Raw genomic sequence first — 20,045 nt, forward strand, 5'->3', positions numbered from 1 at the left:
GCCTCCTTTGCTTTCACAATTCAAAAATTAAATGGGATTAAACACAGTACAATTCTATAAAAAATCCAAATTGAATGTGAAAAACAGCAGGAAATGCTTTGGGCTGACAGGGCACCCTCTTACCACTCCCAGGAGAGCACATTGATCGGGATTTGAAGCACCATGGTGTGGAATTCTAGTGGGGTCTCTATAGAACTTGTTTGCAAGTGCTCTATACAGCTGACAGTATCTGAAAACAACATTTAGATAGAAAAGGGAAGCAACTACAGCAACTGAGGTAAGCCTAGCAGCTGGCTTTGTTTAGTGGCACAGAGGCCTAAGATATATCACATATATGTAGCACACTAGAAAAGTTAAGATCCTGGGAACAGGATTATAAATTTATTTAAAGAGAGGGGTTTTCTTCCCAGATGACTCTGCCATCTTCCCTCCAAGGAAAAGGAAAGAAGGCTTATTGCATAGCACCATTGTTCTAAGTCTGATAGTCAAGTAGGACATCTGAAATCGTGTTGAAGGTAAATACGTTGTCATCTTTTGCCCCAGCTTCCAGTGATGTTTCTCCTGCAAACTGCTTTGCCAGGCGTGGTTTATGCAGACCGTCAGCTCTAAGCCTGTCACTGATCTGGTCCTTTGCTAAATGCTCTTTGACCAGCCTGAACAGTGCAGGAGGCTGGCTCGCAGAATCCAGGGAGGCCAGGAGGTCCTGGAGGCCCAGGGACCCCAGGAATTCCCGCCACCCCTGGAGGACCTGGCTCACCATCCCGACCGTTCTTCCCGAAGCTGGCAGGGCCTGGGTCACCTAAAACAGAGGGTTGCACACGTGAGCAGAAGAGACCTCAGGACAGCAAAGGCTAGTATGACCCCCAACTGCACACTTTTTTTTTCCTATTGTTTTTATATTTTCTTTTTTAAATATGATTTTATTTTTTGTTTTGTTTTTAACTTTATTATTCATTTCAATTAAAATTTGCAGAATTTGGATTTCCATTCCTTCATTGTTGCACTTTTCTCTCCTCCCAACTGTCCCCCCAATACACTACCCTCTTCGAAAAGTAAAAGAAAAACTTTCTTTGTTTTACAATCCCTCCTCCCCAGGTCCACTCCACTACGCAGCCTTCGTTCTGGACTCCCATCATGACCAAAATACCTAATCACATATCCCTTTTAAACCATTTTCTCCCTCATCTATTGCAGTATACATTATTTAACCCATCTTTCTCAGTCTCCCCCCAACCCCGATGTCAGTCCTGTTTTACAACAGTGGCACCATAACTGTACATTTTTAAATGATAAATGATGATTATGAAATCTCTCCACTGAACTTGGACTTGACTGGGTGGGTTCTACATGCCAACTTTTCAGGTTAATAACTGAGTGCAGAACCATTGCACCACCAGGATAATAGTTCATTTTTAAACAAATGTTAATATTTCTATTTATCCTATGTAGAGCCACCCCTCTATCTAAAGCCTGAAATTAAAAAAAAATATTCTCTATTATACAAATTAAAAATCTAGAAGGTCTTTTTTTGTGCTTTTCAGTTTTTTGTTTTCCACCCTAACGCATTAAAAGAGAAGAGTTTCAACTCGCTGAACATTTTTAGGTTCATACTTATCTTTCGAGACTAGACTTGACAGAGTCATCCTGACCACTTCTGATTTACTCTATAAAAAGCACATCAGGTCCCATTTGCCCTTTGGCAAATGCATCTGTTGACCCTTCAGGCCCTGACTGACTGGATTGTCATCAGCATCATTGTTCATAAATCACTTTGTCTCTTCCCACATCTCTAGTTACAAAGCAGGCCCATGGTGTTGACCCCATTTGCCTATTGTGGAATTTGAGACTTAGAAAGGCTGAACAAATGTCCATGGAAATGTATGTAGAAAAGCCTTGGAGTTGAGAGTGAAAACCTTCACCCCCTACTCCTATATGTCCATGTCAGGTTTTACAAATCTGTCTATTTGCAAACTCTGTAGGCATCGCACAGACCATGCCTGGGTTGTATACCTTGTTATCATTTCTTTGTTGTCATTTAATTCATGCCATTGAATGTCATATAAGGAAGTATAAAAAGGCACAAGGGGAGCAAATGAATGTTAATTATCCAGAACTCTAAGTGTCATTACAAACTAACGTTATTTTCCTGTGTTTATGTCCTCCCACCTGTCCAGAGAACAAACCTACCTCACTACAAAAGTTTCTGAGACGCTCTGGATGGGGTATTTGCTCTCAGGGATTGTGTGCAAGCCTAGAGCTGGGGTAAAGCCATGTCATAGTTCAAGTTTTTCAAGTAGAAAAGGTAAGTCAACATGTCAGTTCACAAAATGGGCTTACATGTGTAGCCTGAGCAATGACATTAATGAAATTTCTGTAAGCTGCTTTGCAAATCTAAGGACATACAGCAAGGTTCTGATGTATTTTCATTTCACCTGCCTGCCTCATGGGTCAGTCAGAAAACAAACTTTCTCATAATTGCATGGTTTTCTGAAATTTCAAGGAACTCTAAAAATACTTTTCCCATATATTTTATGTGCTTTATTATGTCCTAGCAAATGGGTACTAATGAAGTTCAGTTCAAATAATTAAAAATCAGTGATTTTTGTTGCTATTTGTGAAAATACTTCTATCTACATTATTTCACTATTAATTTTAAACATGTACAATTGATAGATGAAATGGAAAAAATATTACTAAATATTTCATGATTTTAAAAAAGAAATGCTTATGTCACTTGGTAGCAACAGTCAGGAGGTGAAGAAGTGTGTTGCACTGGGAAAGTCTGCAGTCAGGGACCTCTCCAAATTTAGGAGCAACAATGTTGGGAACTAAGGTGTGCCTGATTCAGACCATGGTCTTTTCAAGCACTTGCTATGCTGCTGGGAGCTGGACAATAAATATGAGTGACAGAAGAAGAATTGATGCCTCCGAACTGTGATGCTAGAGAAGCACATTAATATCCAATGGACTACCAAAAGAACAGAGTGTCTTGGAGAAAGTGCAGCCAGAATGTTCCTTGGAGGCAAAGATAACAAAACTCTGTCAAAAGCTTACTTTGGACATGTTACTAGGAGAGGTGGGACGCGATGCTTGGGAAGGTGGAGGGGCAGCAAAAGAGGAACACCTTCAACCTGGTGGATTGACACAGTGGGTACAGCAGAGGGCTCACCTGTATCAGAGATTGCACAGGATAGGGAATGGTTCAGAACTGATTCACCTAACAACATGCCATTCTCTGTGAGAACACTAGAGGGCAGTAATGCTACACTGGTGGAGGCCAATCCCAGCTGGAATATTCTGGAATCTGCCTTTTCCTTAAAACAGTATGAATGAATAAGGCTGTATATGCAGGCTCTTGAAATAAAAAGTCTGTATGTAATTTGTACCACAAAATAGAGTATTTGGCTATTAATTTAATGGCTATATAAACTTTGTATATGTGTTTGGAACTTTCTCCAAATTTTCACCTTTTACTGAGATTAGTTGTGTGGCATTTGACAAAGCAGCCTGTGTTTAAGTATTGGTGTGAAATGGCTTCCATTAGACCTCACAAATAAAACAGTTTGAAGCAATGGAAATAAGAGAAAATAGTACTGCAAAATGTAAGCCTACACTAAGTATACCCTTTATTTTGCTTTGTTTATGTTCAAATAGAAAAGCTCATATCTGCAAACGTTACCAAAAAAATAGAATCTTTTATCACTGAGCTGACTGTAACATCCACATACAGGGTGGGAAAGCATCGCAGCTCACAAATCACATGTGTTCAACACATATCCCATTCTTCATTTAAATTACTGCTTCTCCTAGTGAGTTTGAATATACAAAAAGGAGGTCAAGATCTATTAGAGAATATTCTTCTTAAAATCTCAAATACCAAAGACCTAGTCTCCAAAATTGTGCATTAGGTGGCAACAGGGATAGAGCATTATTAGTCTTGATGTAACCGTGGGCCCTGGGTACTGGCCTCTTGTAAAAACTCAAGTATTTTGGGAAGAGGCAGGTATTGTCTAAAGTCAACAGGAAGGCAGGAAAAGAATCTTGATCAGAGGGGTTAGGGAACATGTCCCAAGTCACCCAGCTACGGTGGAATATACAACTCACCACAGAAAATGCTACAGAGTTTCCTGTAAGATAAATGATGATAATTACAGATCGACACTAAATCAATTCATGAGCTTTGAGAGTAAAACTGTGCTCCATTGGGCTTTAATGGCTGATTTTTTTTCAAAGTAGATTGCCAGGTCTTTCTTTCAAAGCACCTCTAGATAAACTTGAATTGACCACCTTACTTACTTAAAAAGTCAACTTTTAGATTATTGTTGTTGTTATGTGCCTTCGAGTCACTTGCGACTCATAGCGACCCTACAACAGCCCTAAACTCTGCTCTGTCCTGTGCCAATCGCACTGTCTCTGATAACTCCCATCTTGATTACCCCAGTCACTGAATCAATGCATCTCATAGAGGACCTTCCCCTCCTGCACTGTCCCTGGACCCTCCCAAGCATGATTTCCCTCTCCAAGGTCCCTCCTTACAACATGCCCATAGTACGTCAGACGAAGACTCAGAATCCTTGCCTCCAAGGAGCAGCCAGGTTTAACCCTCTCCAGGATGAATCTGTTTTCTTAGCAGTCCATGGTACTCTCAATACTCTTCTCCAACACCACAGCTCAAAGGTATCAATTCTCCTTCTATCCTCCCTAGTCATTGTCCAACTCTCTGACGCATAACAAGTGCTTGCAAAGACCATGGCCTGTATCAGGCGCACCTTAGTCTCCAGAGAGACACCAGCATTGCCATTGATTGAGTCCATTCCAATTCCTACTGACTCTCCAATCCAGTTTCCAAGTCTGTAAATCGTAACTGGAGATGATTTCCCATCTTTCTCCTGCAAAGTGGTTGCTGGATTAAAACCACCAACCTTTCAATCAGTAGCCCAACACACAGCACATTACACCACCAGGACTCCTCTCAGGTAAAAAGTGTATTTAAGCCAGAAGATTCTATACAAGCTCCTACATTGTTCTGGTCACTGATAGGTGCCATTAAGTACGACTCACAGAGACCCTATGAACAACAGACCTGAATAGTGTTCTAGTCTGTGCCACCTTCTTCATCTCTGTTATATTTGAGTTCACTGCTTCAGTCACCATTAAAAATCCATCTCATTGGGGGTCTTCCTCTCTACCGTTGACCTTTCCAAATATGATATCCCTTTCCAAGGTACAGCCTCTCCTCACATGTGGAAAATATGAGAGATGAAGCTTCATCATCCTTGCCTCCAAGGAGCACTCTGGCTACACCCTTTCCAAGACATACCTGTTTATTGGAGTCCATGGGATAGTCAGAACTCTTCTCCAACACTACAACTCAAAGCTCCTACAAAGAATCCTTCTAAAGGTTCCTTCAAGTCCTAAAATTCTGTTGCTATTATTATGTTTGTGAGAGATCAGAAAACACATTCTTTACCAGGGAAATAATGACCCAGCCCACCAAAGGCTTATCACAGTACAATGATTTCCAGACAGTCTTCAGATTACAAACAAGATCAGCTCCTAATCATTCAGATGAATTTGTAAGTAGGTCCAAGCAGGTGCACATAGTTCTTCTTTAGCCTTACTTTGATGCAGGGGGAAAAAAAACAACAAACTATCATGGCATAAATACAACACATCAGCTTGCTAACCTAAACGTTAGGAGTTTTAACCCACTAAGAGCGCCTTGGGAGAGAGATGAGTCATCTCCTGTACAGATTTGCAACATTGGAAGCCAGAGGGAGGGTGGCTATCTGTTGGAATGAACTCAACAGTGGTAAACCTGGGTGATCTGCTGGAGGAAGACGAGGCTATCTAGTGATGCCGTTTACAGCCTCTGGAATCCAGTGGAGCATCACAGTGAGCTAGTCAACTGAAGGCTGGCAGTTCTGGTTTTTGTTTGCGGTTTCTCTCTCTCTCTCTCATTATTATCGAGTCAAACATGCTTCAGCTGACCCTCCACTCGATTCACTGTGCAAGCCAAGGTTTGAAAACCTTCAATAATTTAAAAGTTGCACAGATAGCAAGCAAACGTGATTATGATAAAGAATTGGTTGCCAGTGAGGGTAAGAAGCTCTGGGGGCAGAAGTGTGTGGTGCTACTAGCCCAAATGGTACGATCTCTAGAGATTCGAATCTACCAGTGGCTCAAGGAAAAGATGAACAGTCTCCTGTTAAGATTTACAGCCTCAGAAACAAGCAGAGGATCCCCAGCCGTCAGAAGTGACTCGGGGACAGAATCTACAGGATTTTTTTTAAAGTGTTTGTTTAATCATTTCAAAGTGAGGGCAGATGTATAAATACTAAAGGATGAGTCTAAAGTAATGCCGTAATGGTTACCCATGATAGACTGTGTTTGGTGCAGCTCCCAGTTTAAGACAAGTTTGGAAGCAGGAGTGGCATCCACTCCCTGAACCACAGGCCTCTGGAAACTCTATGAACTTGGAGAAATGAAAATCGTTATAGAAAGGCTTCAGGCCTTCTGTTCATAGGATCGCTATGGGTCATGCTTGACTTGATGGCAATCAACAACAACAGCAATTATCTCTATGCCTGATGTTTATGTGCAGGGAGTGCCTGTACTGTGAGCCCAGCACTTTAGGGCTGTGATTTGAGCTGAGGCAGATTTCCATGAAGGGGAGCTCTGGTGTGCGGGAGTGGATCTAAATCCACTAAAGAGCTTCCAGGGCCTGACCGAGCCCAGCTCTGCCACCAGCTCTTCTTCATCTTCCCTAAAAAAAGCAGAAAAGTGAATGTGTTCTTATATTCACAGTACTCAGAGCCAACATTCTTTTTAACACTTTCAAAGTGCCAGAAACCCTCCTTACAATTAAGAATATCCTGGAGATATCATTAGTGTTTTACAGGAAGAGAAACACAGGCACAGAGAAATTAAGTAACTGGCCCAAATGCAAAGCTAGTTAATGGCAGTCATGCTTTGCCATGGGGACCGTCCTTCTCTGTCACAGAGTCACTTTCAGTTGAAATCCACCAGTAGGCACCCAACATGACCAGGAACAAAAGGGCAAGAAGGGAGAAGTGTCCTTTTCCAGGAAGGAAAAGGACATGTCTTAGGACTCCTGAAGGGGAGTTTAAAAAAAAATGTCTTCTTAATCAGATTTAGGTACTAAATTTAAAGCTAGATATAAAATGTTTACAATTTCTTTAAAAAGTGAAGTGAGATGAAGGCCACGTGTGGAGCCTTTTTTGCTTACAGGTGAATGTCTGATTAACTAAGGAGCCAGTCAGTGGTGGCCCTGTAGATGACATGAGGAGCCATGTTTGGGGAGCCCTGTCTCCCTCGCCCCATCTGAGGAGCTATCCCAGAAGGTTTACTGCCTGTGGGAAGTCACGTGTCCCTGGGTGACAGTCTGACTCAACACCAGCCGAAGGGCTTTCATCAAGTTTCCCCCTTCAAAGCTGAAAGATTGTCTTTCCATCAGATTTTCTGAAAAGACTCACTACAGACTATCATCTGTTTTCAGGAAAGATATTACCAGCAGGGCAAGGCACTGGTCCAATATGTGTTGAGAGTTTTCAACAAGATGGGCTCACTGACATGGACCTGAAGGATGCATTAGAACTCTTCCCCAGGGCTTCCTGAAGCTGGCTCAGCATCCCCCACAGAGCAGCTGGTAAACCACTCATCTTGTGATTAGCAGTTCAGTTTTTTAACTGCCATGCCACCACGGTTTCTTCAAAACTGGGAGGGGAAATTGTCTGATAATCCTATAAAGAAGTAGATAATTAAGTTGATTGTGCTAAAGATAGCCCATCAGCTTTAAAACTTGCTATGTCTACCACTGGTAAAGAAAAAAAAAAACCAAAAGTTCTTGGTAAGTTCCATTTTCTTTCCTCTCTCTTCTAAATAAACATCTATTAAGAAATTCAGACTTTGTTATAATCTACAATCTTCTTTTCTTGGTCTCATTTAGCTCCAATCTGATTTCCTCTTCCTCTCCAACTGTAAAAGCCTTTTATCAAATTGTGAAACTATATCGATAGAGTCATAAATCACACTTTTAAAAAGTCAGTGTTTGAACTATCTCTACATGTACTCATTTTTTAAAACTTTCTTTCAATGAGGAAGCAATTCCCCAAGAGCAATGAAATGGATAATTAGAAAACAATGATGGTTCTGGCTACAATTATTGCCTTGATTAAATATGTAAGCCTTTGGCAGAATTGGGAGGAAGTGATTCCTTTTTCTACATTTCTCTCAGCTAAGTTTGTTCAAATCCACAGCAGACACAGGTACACTTCTTTTTCCATTCAATCCCTCTCACTCATGTCTCTTCAACCCCAGGTATCTGCAGATTTGAGTGCCTTCCTGAGCCATTGCCTCTGCAGCTACAAGGTACTCTGTGGGGAGGGTGACTGCTTTCCTTCTCCAAGGCTGAGCTGGCTTTCAGCCCTGCCCTGTGCTCCTGTGCTGTGGGTCAGTTCCCAATGAACACATGTGTTCCAGCCTCATCAGTTCCCAGAGGTGACACGGCAGCCAGTGTGCAAAGCTGGAACAGACACCCACTGAGAAAACGCTGAGGTTTTCACACAGCGGCTGTTGTGTTACCTCAGTCGACTGGCACGGCAGTGACTCGTGGCTTGTGGCTTGCCTGTGGTTCTTTGTGGCTATTAGAAGGAAAGCTGGGGTTTATTTATTGGTTTACTCATACTGCTGGGTTTTATTCATGCCTGTATGAGTTGTTGGAAAGGTGAGCCTTCATCACAAAGGTTCAGTTATTCCCTGTGCAGCACGAGTAGCTGGAAACTTGGATTTGTTTTCCAACTGCTCTGGCTTTTGCTTAAAAGAAACAAAGGAAACTACCCACTGAACAAAACTAGAAAGGACCCTATTCATTCAGAATATTTATAACAAATGCATTGTGACTGGGCCTTGATGTGCTTTTTATTAAAATAGCTGTATAAGAAATTTCTTTCCGGCTCAGACACCTATTATTCTCCCTAAGAATCCTTTTGAGACTTTACAGGTCACATTTAACTCTTTACTAAAGCTGATCTTAAAAAGCTATGGCAGCATTAAGGAGTACCACTTGATTCAGCAAAGTAATCAAACAGCAAATCTTTTACAATATTCTCCAACTCAGATTCCCACTTAAGACCAGTTCCTCTGCCCGATCCTGACATCTGCCCACGTACCTGGGAGGCCTGTAGTTCCAGGCAAACCTTTGGGTCCTCTTCCTGGAGGGCCACGCTCCCCTTTTTCTCCCAGGTCACCTGCATTGCATAAAGAAATGTTACTTTCCAGTAAATTTATATAAAATTGAACTTCCTTATTTTTAAAACTTTATAAACAGCTAAATTCAGGAGTGAAAAAGATCATGAAATTGTCACAAATATACTGTAGACATAAAACTCTTCAAACGGATTGCCATTTAGTCAGAACCAACTGAGAGATGCTTTTCTGGCTTTTCAGAGGGAGCTATGGTGACCTATGGTGGTGGCCTAGTGGCAGGAATCCCAAAGTCACGCGCTTCAAACTGCCCCTGAAAGTCTGCCCAAGGGTCAGCCATGAGTCGGTTCCAATTTGACGGTACACAAAATCAAATCACTAATCTTTCTCCCAAGGAGGATTCAAACCACCTGCTTTGTGTCAGCAGCTAAAATTCAGCGGGCAGTGGCATCCATGAAGCAGTGTCCAGGAACAATGGGTAGTGCAGCTGGAGGTATCAGGAGGCAAAAATAGTGCCTTTGGATTTCTAAGTTGGAGACACCATCCAGGCATCTGGACAAGAGAGCCTGACCCTGGTACCTCAACGGTATGCCGGATTAAACACCTTCTTAAACATAAGCTTGAATATGAGGGTATGTAAGTTGTTCCAATCAGAGGTTGTATATTCTTATACTTAAGAATACATAAAGACAAGCAAGATCTGGTGGCCTAGAGGCAAGAAGCTGCACTGCAATCCAAGAGGTATGCAGTTCGAATTCACCAGATGTTCTGCTGGAGAAGGAAGGGCAATCTCCTTCTGACCAGTCAGATCTGATTTGATGATACAGACACACACAAAATTAAAAAAAAAAAAAAGAGTACATAAAGACAAAGGACTGTAATGAAGAAAGTGTTCAAGATGAGGTCGGTGTTCACAGAAAACAGAGCACAAGGAACCGATTCAGTTCAGTTCTGAACCGATATAGTTCAGAAATGAACTATATAGACAAAGACATAATTCAGTGAGAGGATGTTAAAATAACTCTGACATCAAAGGAACGTGTGGCTGAGGAGAAAGCTCTAATATCGGAAACCTCAGGCCTCTCTTCCAGCTATGAGTCCCAGAGATGCTCATGGAAACTTGGGTTTATGAAGGAAATCATGGACTCATAGTCTTAGATTCCCATTCACAGTGGCTGCCTAAGGACAAAAATGAAAGTAACCTATTTGAAAATAATAATTTAAAAATACATTCATTAATCATATGAGGAAGACCCTCAACAAGATGGATTGACACTGACTGCAACTTTGGGTTCAAGCATTTGAGAGCTCATGAGGACAGAGCAGGACAGGTCAGGGTTCTGTTTTGTTGCTTACACGGTTGCTATGAGTCATAATTGACTCCAGAGCACCTGCTGCAACTACAAGCGGGAGGGAAAATAAAATTATATACAGAGATACTAAGAAGACATCTAACAGCTTGGCTATGCATGCTTGATAAAGCAGTCAGTCAAAGAATGATCAATGGCTATTTCCTTAACATGACCAAACAGCAACCCCAAAGTTAAGTGGGAAACACAAGAAGCCATTGTGTTACAGGCAAGAAAACTACCCACTGCTTTAAATTTAGGGTTAGAGGAATTAAACCATTCCTATCTTCAATTGAAGTAAACAAACATCTAAAAACAATATCAAGTCAACTGGAAAAACTACCATAGCAGGGTACAAAATCAACATTCATTGCTATGTGCTGTGGAGTCAGAATCAATTCATAACTGCCCCTTCAGAGGGTTGTCAGAGGCAGTTGAACCTCATGAAAGGAGACTGTCCATCTTTCTCCTAAAGAGCAGCCAGTGGATTTGAACATGCCTTTGGGTTACAGTGTAACTCTTTAGCACTAAGTCAATATTTTTCATATATGCAAACAACACACAGTTACATGATAGACTAGAAAAATATCCTATTATAAGAGGAATGAAAATATTCCATAACTAGGAGAATGTTTGATCAGACTTGAACAATTTCAACATGAAAAAATTCTAAAAGATACAAGATCGGAAAATGATTTTGCATGCAAAAGGTATCATCATCAATTGGCATTAGTTTACCCCAAACTGTGTTGCTATCATGAACTCAATAAAAATACAAGTTATCACAATGAATTCAAATTTTGTAAGCAAATCACTATAAAAAAACGAAAAAAGAAAAAAAATGCAAGTTATTTTTTAACCAAATAAAAAATTATTCTAAAGTTTGTGCAGAAGAATATGTAAGTCAGAACAGCCACAAAATTTCAAATAATAATCAAAATAACATGAAAGGAATTTACCTGCCATTGAAAGTATGATACTGAAAGATAAACAAATTAGAAAGTCATATTTATGTGAATTTGGCTGTAGGAAAAGTCATCTTAGAATTGAAGGGGGAGCTGAACAATTCGATAACGTTGGGAAAAGTGGTAACCTTTTCCACTGGCAAGAAAGTTGGGTCCATATAATATACTTGTTTTCAAGATAAATCACAAATGGATCAAGTATTCCAGTATAATTTAAGAACCAGGAGAAAACAAAAGAAAATTAATTTTAAACCTCAGTTTTGTGTTGGAATTCAATTATGAGTCAAAATATGAAGCTTTCCCAAGATCAACAAAAAAGGCAAACATAATAGAAAATTAAGAAATTATATAAACAGGGTGGTTGCTTTTAAAAATGGTTCTTAGACATATAGAAATGTCCCTGGCTTCAATTCTTAACAAAAGAAATAGAAATTTAAAATAGCAAGTCTATAATGTTTAACCTATATGATAGACCATAATTCCAAACATAATTAAATGTATGCTGGTAAGTCTTTGAAGAAACACATGCCTGATAAGAATGTAAACTGATAAAATCTTATTGGTAGGGTAATTCGAAAGTATCAAAATTACACATGGAAGCACCATTTTTATCCACCAATATCACTTCTAGAAATTTATCCAAGAGATAGAGAGTATATTTATATTTTTAATGAAAAACTAAAATGCATGTAATGCTCACTGCAGCCTTGTTAAGCGGCACAAAACTGAAAACTTCAGTGACCAGTAAAAAGGTTAAATATGTTGGGTACTTCCACAGAACGGAACAGTAGGCAGCTGGAAAGACAGGTTAGACAACTTTTTATGTGCCGATTAGGAAAGACTTCCTGTAAAATGGAGAAAGTAAGGTTTAGATTATGCACCAGAATACTATTAGGAGATACAGTGACATTCTGTGACAAATTCTTTGCTTATTCCTTTTCCCCAAACATCTACTTTGGACTTTTAATCTTTTTTTTAATAGCTCTATTTCAGACTTAATCTTTTAGTATTGAGACAAGTTTGTACCATTTTAAAAAGGAAGATTATGCACACTATATGCATTTGCATATTAGTCAAATATTTTTTAAAAAATCTCTAATATGAAGTGACTATTTAGTCACCATAGTTTTGTGGGTTTTTTTTGGCTGTGAATGCCTTCATGTGAATGTAAGGGGTTTTTTTTGATGAATCAACTATAGTTCATATCCCTTTACATTTATATAAATGCCATGTAAGAATATGAACCTCAGGTGAGACTTGTGCTCATTTAAGCTCGTTATTTTATACTCATAATCAATATGGCTCTGCTGTATCAGGAAGAAATGACAATTATTATTTGAAAACTAACAGCTTAAGCACTCTTGTTAACTTAGCAATTTAAATGTCATATCGCTATAACTCTGGAGACTTGCAATGAGAAGAGAAATCTCTAAATGTGCCACATATTATGACGCTATGAAATGGAGATTATAAATTAAAATCTAGTTTTCACAGTGGTGGTGAAAGCTAAAGTTATTTACACATTCTGGCGTGAAATCACACCACCTGTACAATGTTAGGAAAAAGACTGCTGTCTCAGCTGTTGTGCTGCTTGTCTTTTGGTAATCAATTCTAGAAAAACAAATTTCAGATGGGCTTCAAGACAGAGCCTCCCTGTACAAACTCTTACTCCGCAGCAAACGATGCGTGCTGCTGGTTTCTGCTTATCACAGGGTTAATCGACTTCTTCAAGCCCTGGTCATGTCTCTGTCTAAGATGCACAAAATCTAACTCAGGAAATTAAAGAACTACTTTTTCTAGCCTGTCGTATCAAAAAATACACAGAACTTATAAAATAAATTTTACATGAAGGAAAATATGCTCTTTGAAGAGAAAAATAGCTCATACAAACAAGAGTCTCACCAACTGAGTTCTCACTGCTGCCTCTTATGTGCCGTCGAACCAATTCAGACTCATGGTGACCCTATAGGACAGGACAGACTGAGGCTGTAAGCTTAACAGGAGCAGATTGCCAGACCTCCTCTCCTGAGGAGCAGCTGGGGATGGGAATGCACTGAAACACCACCTTTTCAGTTAGCAGTCAAGAGCCTAACCATTGCTGCCTCGTTGCTATTTATTTCATTCAACTGCAAGCTGTAAATTGATGCTCCAACTCTGTGTGAGCATATTAATACTGAAAAGGGTGTTAGTCACAGTTATGACATGTATTTTCTCAAACCTTCATTTACATATCGACACATCTGTTGGACTCACACTAAAATGTCTAAAAATATACATCCTTACTCAATTGAGCTTAAAATTGATCCAAACCAGAAACATTTGAAAAGTTTCTTTGTAAGACTAGAAAACTGAATTTAAAGATGTGTTAGAAGTTGTTCATGTTTCTATGGAGTCTGTGTAAAAGCGACATGGGCAGGGGGATGGAGGAAAGTGTATGAATGAAAACGCAATATTTCTGTAAACTTTCACTATTTTTTTTAAAAAAGAGAAAAACAAAAGTTGCAAGTGTGATTGAACTTTATTGAGACTTTTTCCTACTAGTTTCTAATGAAAATGCTTAGGAAGAAAACAGTGATTACAACACAGCCTGGATTGTCAAAAGATTTGACAAAACATTATTTCTGTAGCAATTTCTCAGGAAAGAGACCCTGACTCTAAGTCCATTGTCTAGCGTGACTAATACTATCTCTTCTGTACCACACAAGGAAAAACAGGCAAGACGGAAATAAGTTCATCTCGTTTCCACTGTAACAGTGAACTCAAGCGTGTCAGAGAGCGTGAGGATAACACAAGACAGGATGAGGTTCAGAGCTGTTGCTCACAGGGATGTTGTGGTCAGCTCAATAACACCTACCAAGGCAGACCACAACACCAACTAACCAGAAACTTAAGCTTCAGAATGGTGGAGTATTTATACTCAGAACATGTAAGCAGCAAATTTTTGGAAATTAAGAAAACTGTGTTTTCTGCTAAATTCAACTGCAACTATACATGATGGAATAAGAATACAGAAGTAATCAAACATTTCTAAAACATGACAGATAAAAGAAAGAAAATAAAACTTCCCCTTTATCTACACAACCAGCTCTAAGGAGATGTCCCTTTAAGTGAATACAATCATGACAAAAGAGTAAAGGAGAAAAAGTCCTTTAAGTGCAGCAATGAATGAATAGAAATCCAAATTCTCTGTAAATGTTCATTAAAATTATTAAAAAAAGAAAACCATAAAATAAATGCTTACTTTGGCAGCATATATATTAAAATTGGAATGCTACAGAGAAAATTAGCACAGTCCCTGTGCAAGGCAGATATGCAAATTCATGAAGCATTCCATATTTGTAAAGAAATGATCCAATCACAAAATGGGCACAAGCTATGCATAGACACTTCAACAGAGGACATTCAGATGGCAAACAAGCACACAGAGATATGTTCAAAATCCCTAACTAAGAGAGATGCAAATCAAAACAACCATGATATATCATCTCACCCCAACAACAATAACAAAATTGAACAGGGCAACAAGCAACAAATGCTGGCATGGTTGTGGGTCTTTGGAACTCTTATTCACGGCTGGTGGGAATTTAAAATGGTACAACCACCGTGGAAGCAGTCTGGAGCTCTCTTAGAAAGTTGGAAATAGAAATATCATTTGACCCAACAATTGCATTGTAGGGAATATACCCTAAAGCAACCAGAGCCACATGTTTATTGCTTCATTATTCACAATATAAAAGAGATGGAAGCAACCCAAGTGTTCATCAATAAACGAATGAATAGATGAACTATGGTACATCCACAAAATGGAATACTATGCATCATTGAAAAATGATGACATTTTAAAACATTACACAACATGGGGGAGCCTTGGGGACATTATGCTAAGCGAAATATTTCAGTTACAAAGGATAAAAACTGCGTAACACTGCTGTTATAAAATAGGACAGACGTGGGGGGATTGAAGAAGGATTGGGGAAAGAGTGGACTTATAACACTGCATTAAAACAGGTGAGGGGAAGAACTGTTTGAAAGGAATACATGATAAAGCATTATATGTTTGAGAATACTCTAGAACAAGAGGTGCATTGCAGAATGGATTAGGGAGGAGGAGAAAAGGGGGGAGGAAATGTGCAACAATTAATAAAAAAAAAAACCCAACAGAAAAGGACACATGACTTTCAGATTATGAATGTGCCATTAATATTGAATATATTAAGGGAGATCCCTTATCTACTCCTGCTACAGTTGGCAAACTGATTGTTAGAGGCATTTTCCATTTTCCAGATATGAAAATCTACTTTTCTTCCATTAATTTGTTTTTTCTACTTGAGCCAACTAAGGCCAAGGTAACCACAATTCATTGCTGCTGAGAGCTTTTGGTTCTCAATTCTGGCTGCACATTAAAGTCTTATAGGGGGGAAAAGTCCTGATATTCAAATCTATGGATATCTACGATAATAGGATGCAGATATTGGTAATCTCCACAGCCTCCAGGTGATCTCAATGTCCTACTAAGGCTAACTCCTGGTACTCAAAGTTGAACTCTATACCCAGTATGAAGACTTCCTTTGGGCCTAACAAAATAGGAGTTTGATTGGCAGAGGACTTTGAAAGTCTGTAATTTTCACTAGAAAAATGGTAACAACTTAGACCAGGACATTCAGCTGCATCAGCATCCCCTGCAGGGCTGAGCCAGCTCCACTGACAGGCCTCCACGTCAGGCATTTTCATTCAAGGCCTCCTTGAGCGGGTTCTCAAATCTGCATTTCCAACAATCCCTGGGTGATTCTGGGGCTCCTAGGACCACTCTCTAGAAATCACTGCTCTAAACTGAACTCACAAAAGGCTGAGGAGTCTTTGCTGGGCTCAACAATTCAGTCACACAATTAGACCTTCAGAAACTGTTTTCAGCATGGATTAGGTTTAACCAGAGCAATACTGTCTGAAAGGTGATTTTCTGAGCTAGTAGCTAGAAACAGAACAAAGATCAATAGCTGCATGATTCTTTCAGAGAAAACACCCTATCCTCTTTAAGATGCACTCCGCTCGCTCTATATACTTGACTGCGCCCAGCCTCTGAAAGCTTTGAAAGTGTGCCAGACTTACAAGAGGCCCCAATTAGGGCTCATATTTTAACATGCAGCTCTGTATATGCCAAAAAAGAAAAAAAATTAAATGTAATTAACTAAATTGTTCCAGCTGAGAAAGTGTTTAGCCAACTGCATCAGCAATTCTTTACAGATCCAAAAAGGTAGCTTGCTTGTCCTCTGATCATTTGTGCCATAATACTTACCCACAACTTTGGGGTTTGGTTTTTGGTGATTTTTGGTTGTTGTTATTTATTTTAAAAATGGGGGGTCAACATTGATTTTGATGCCACATCTTTCTAAGTTCCCCAGTCACTCCTCGTGATATAGAAACTGTATTTTATTTTGTCTCTCTGTAAATCAGCCAGGCACATACAAGGTGAGCTGACAAACTGACCAACACAACTCCACTGTCTGAAAATACTGGAAGCAAGAGATTGGCACACGTTAATAATGTGGAAGAAACAGATGTTCTCAAGTTTAAACAATTTTCTTTGTTTAAGCAGCAGATACAAACATTCTAAGGATTTCTGCCATCTAAGAAGAGCTTTATCATCACTCTGTTTTCATTAATTAATTGCTGTCAGGTCAAGTCAGGCTCAAAACTCCTGTGTGTAGAGCAGAACGATTCTGCAGGGTTTCAATGACGTGAGCATTCAGAAGCATATCACCAGGTCTACCTTCCAAGGTGACTTTGAATGGTCTGAACTGCCAGTCTTTCAACTGATAGTATTTAACAGTCTGTGCCAGAGAGTTAAACACAGCCTAATGATTCTTTCCTAATTACTATAGCATATTTTTGTAATATAATTAAGGTAGAGTCTAATTGTAAAGAAGTCAGCTCTCAAAATCAGTTAAGTCACTGCCATTAATTCAGAACCTACTCTTAGCTGACCCTCCAGCATCTTGTCAGAGGCTGTAAATCTCATGGGAGGAGACTGCCCATCCTTCTCCCTCAGAGCAGCTGATGATTCGAACCATCTGCCTTTGGGTTGGCGTATAACTGCCTACCCATGAGGTCACTTAAAATCACATGGCTTTAGTTCTAGTATTTGGTCTCCTCTTAAGAAATAGCATGGTTGAGAAAATTTTATGTAAAGTTCTAATTTTCAGCATCACCATAGACAAGAAATGAGTCCGGTAGCATACTGTTGAATCCATCAGCTACTCGAAAGAAGATGGGAAATCTCCTCCTGTGAAAACTTAAAGCCTCAGAAACCAGAGGGCAGGTCCTCACAAGTCAGGCCTGATTCTATGGTAGCAGGTTCAGTTTTGGTTTTATAGTATAAGAGATTAATGCATCTACCTACCTCACAAAAACCTTTGAGTATAGTAAACTGTGTGAATTCTTTAAGCTTGGAAATGTATGGTGTACAGCTCAAAATAAGCAGACTTGCTTCCACATGGAGAAGGAGCTTACCTTTAGGCCCTTTGAGTCCAAGAGCACCAGGGGGTCCTTTGATACCTGGGAGACCACGCAACCCCATTTGGCCAGGGAAGCCATTCTGTCCGGGAGGCCCTGGGGCTCCAGGGGGTCCAGGTCTTCCAGGGAGGCCGGAAGCACCAGAATCTGGACGTTTGAGACTAGCAGCCATTTCTGCAAAATGCTCTAAGAAGCAATAAACAGAAGAACCCTGAGAAGTCAGACACATGAAATCATTTAAACTGAAATGAGAAGTATTTCAAGTGTTTCTCTTTTTTTCCTCCCCTCTCTAAATGTGTCACCAGAGCTTCAAAAACTGGTGGTGAGAAATGAGTAAAATTGGATAATTTTTCTTATGGGCTTTCTGCTAGGAAGTTTCATGGAGCATCACATCAGCTCTTCTGGATGTATCTGGTCCCTCTGGATTAGAAAGAGAGAAAGAAACCTTGAACTGTGGGGTGCTAGGCCAAAGGGTCTTCTGAGAGAAAATGTGCCCTCTGCCTCCCAGTGGGTTACCCTAAAAACACAGGGGGAGAAGGAAAATGTGTTTCGTGACAGAGGCAACAGCCTAGAGCTTTAAAAAAGCCAATGGCAAATGTCCAGAATTAGTACTAAGAGCTTATCTGAGACCAATCCTCATATTTTTCATTTGGAAATATTCAGCAACCTGAACTAATGGCTTCTTATAAATTCTTCCTTTCAAAGGGTGTGGGTTTTTTTTTCACACTTGAAATAGACAAGAGCACTTAAAAATAACTTATTTCTTAGGACTTGTCACAGTCTGTCTAAAAAAATCAGTCGCTGTGTGGGTTTTTTCAGGAATATTTCAACTGACTAAAAATCATCCTCCAGAATCACGGAGAACAGGGAAATTTCGCAAAAACCTGTGGGGGAAATTTTCTAGTCAAATTTAGTATAAGTTTTTTTAAAAGGTTTTGAAAAAACATATGAACTGGAGACTGGTTTCTAACCAGCATCTTAAAATTGCTTACATGTGAATATTCTAGGTTTGTCTTAAATCATTATCTTCTGGATATGTGATGCTTAAAATGGAAATTTTCTTTCCAGAGCAACATCTGCTGTGCGGAGATCTACATTGGTTTTTAAATATACAGGTGGTTCTGAAAAATTCTACACATCTGCAGACATACCAGACTGTCAAGAGAATTTACGACAGAACTGCTTCCAACTGGAATAAAAGAGTCGTTTGTTAGAGGATCCCATGTCATTGAATTTCCTCAGCCAGGGTGCTCTAACATCTTCATTTTCTGTATGGTTTCAGAGTGAAACCAATCTCACACTGATGTTGATAGGCAACAACAACCACAGCTACTGATGAGTTTGGACACAAGTTAGTAAAGTTAATAAATGTGAAAATACATCATTAGTTTTTGAAAATTATTGTTGAGTGCCAGATGAATCAGAACTGACCTATAGCTGACCCTCCAAGGAGGTTTACAATGGCAGTAAGTCACATGGGAGGAGACTGCTCATCTTTCTCCCTCAGAGCAACTGGTGGCTTCAAACTCTGTGCCTTTGTGTTGGCAGTACAATTCCTTACAATTAAGCCCCCAGAGCTACCTATTTTCTGTTATGTGGTACATAAATAGAGCATGTATGTTCTTGTAGCTCTCCTTAGCAGAGATGCGCATTTAGTTTTCACATGACCTATAGAGAGAGCTCTGAGTACAAACAGCATAAGGAGTTGGATCTTTCTACAGGAGGGCAAAGGCCTCTGAGAGTCTGTACTGCAAAAAGATTTGCTACCTAATGTGAAAAAGTTTCTCTCCTCTTGCCTGTCTCCCTCTTCTCTCTCTGTCTCTGTCTCTGTCTCTCTCTCTCTCTATATATATATATGAAGTATAAGCATATATATAAAGTATAAGCATATATATAAAGTATAAGCATACATATAAAGTATAACCATACATAAAGTATAAGCATATAGATAAAATATAAGCATATATATAAAGTATAAGCATATATATAAGTATAA

General features: G+C 39.5%; 1 protein-coding gene across 1 annotated transcript in view; it reads right to left on the minus strand.

Moving 5' to 3' along the window:
- Positions 1–589: 589 nt before the first annotated feature.
- Positions 590–20,045, minus strand: part of COL9A1 (collagen, type IX, alpha 1) — a 126,799-nt gene continuing 107,343 nt past the window's right edge. The window contains exons 36-38 of the mRNA XM_006899479.1: positions 18,047–18,235; positions 9,192–9,269; positions 590–799 (exon numbers count right to left, since the gene is read on the minus strand). Coding sequence (XP_006899541.1) covers positions 615–799; positions 9,192–9,269; positions 18,047–18,235 — 452 coding nt within the window. The 3' untranslated portion in view covers positions 590–614. The remainder of the gene's footprint in view (positions 800–9,191; positions 9,270–18,046; positions 18,236–20,045) is intronic.

Source organism: Elephantulus edwardii, unplaced genomic scaffold, assembly GCF_000299155.1.
Source record: "Elephantulus edwardii isolate Elephantulus edwardi_28Jun2011 unplaced genomic scaffold, EleEdw1.0 scaffold00258, whole genome shotgun sequence".
Taxonomy (NCBI): Eukaryota; Metazoa; Chordata; class Mammalia; order Macroscelidea; family Macroscelididae; genus Elephantulus; species Elephantulus edwardii.